The sequence below is a fragment of the Austrofundulus limnaeus genome, unplaced genomic scaffold (genome assembly GCF_001266775.1).
Source record: "Austrofundulus limnaeus strain Quisiro unplaced genomic scaffold, Austrofundulus_limnaeus-1.0 Scaffold3173, whole genome shotgun sequence".
NCBI lineage: Eukaryota > Metazoa > Chordata > Actinopteri > Cyprinodontiformes > Rivulidae > Austrofundulus > Austrofundulus limnaeus.
The window spans coordinates 14,978-15,706 of record NW_013955575.1 but is presented as its reverse complement, the minus strand read 5'-3'; the positions used below and the strand labels follow the sequence as shown (position 1 = coordinate 15,706).

General features: G+C 49.7%; 1 protein-coding gene across 1 annotated transcript in view; it reads left to right on the top strand.

The window, feature by feature from the left end:
• Window positions 1-18: 18 nt before the first annotated feature.
• The window catches only part of LOC106511749 (sarcoplasmic/endoplasmic reticulum calcium ATPase 2), a gene marked incomplete at its 5' end in the record, with an annotated part of 2,338 nt that continues 1,627 nt past the window's right edge, over window positions 19-729 (top strand). The window contains 2 exon segments of the mRNA XM_014000492.1: window positions 19-294; window positions 376-440. Coding sequence (XP_013855946.1) covers window positions 19-294; window positions 376-440 — 341 coding nt within the window.

The following is a 729-nucleotide window of genomic DNA, read 5'->3' as shown; positions in this document are numbered from 1 at the left end:
CCCAGACAGGAGGTGACCGCCTCCATCAAGCTGTGCCGCCAGGCCGGCATCCGTGTCATCATGATCACTGGGGACAACAAGGGCACAGCCGTGGCTATCTGCTGCCGCATCGGCATCCTGACCGAGGACGACGACGTGGAGCGCATGGCCTTCACCGGGCGGGAGTTCGACGAGCTGTCGTCCCACGCCCAGCGGGAGGCTGTGACCCAGGCGCGCTGCTTCGCTCGCGTCGAGCCGTCGCACAAGTCCAAGATTGTGGAGTTCCTGCAAGGATTCGATGAAATCACTGCCATGGTATGAAGGCTGGGGTCTGGACTGTTAAACTCATACCTGGGGAGAAATAAACCATCTTGTGTAACTCCTACTTATTTACAGACAGGAGATGGAGTGAACGATGCCCCTGCATTAAAGAAGGCAGAGATTGGCATTGCTATGGGCTCNCACATTTTACTTTTTATATACCTTCAACAAGCTAGCTTTTATCTGTTTCTTAGATATATATACATAGATCTGACATTTTTAAGGTCATCCTCCAGACCAGTGATTCCCAACCAGGGATACGTGTACCCCTTGGGGTACGAGAGCATATTACAGGGGCTACGAGGAAAAATGTCCCAGGTGTGTAAAAAGATAAATAAAAATAGGACTGAGATGTGTAGGACCCTATGATTTCTGCAATGCGGAAAATGCAAACAGAATCACGAAACTGACACAAAATTGAATAAAATG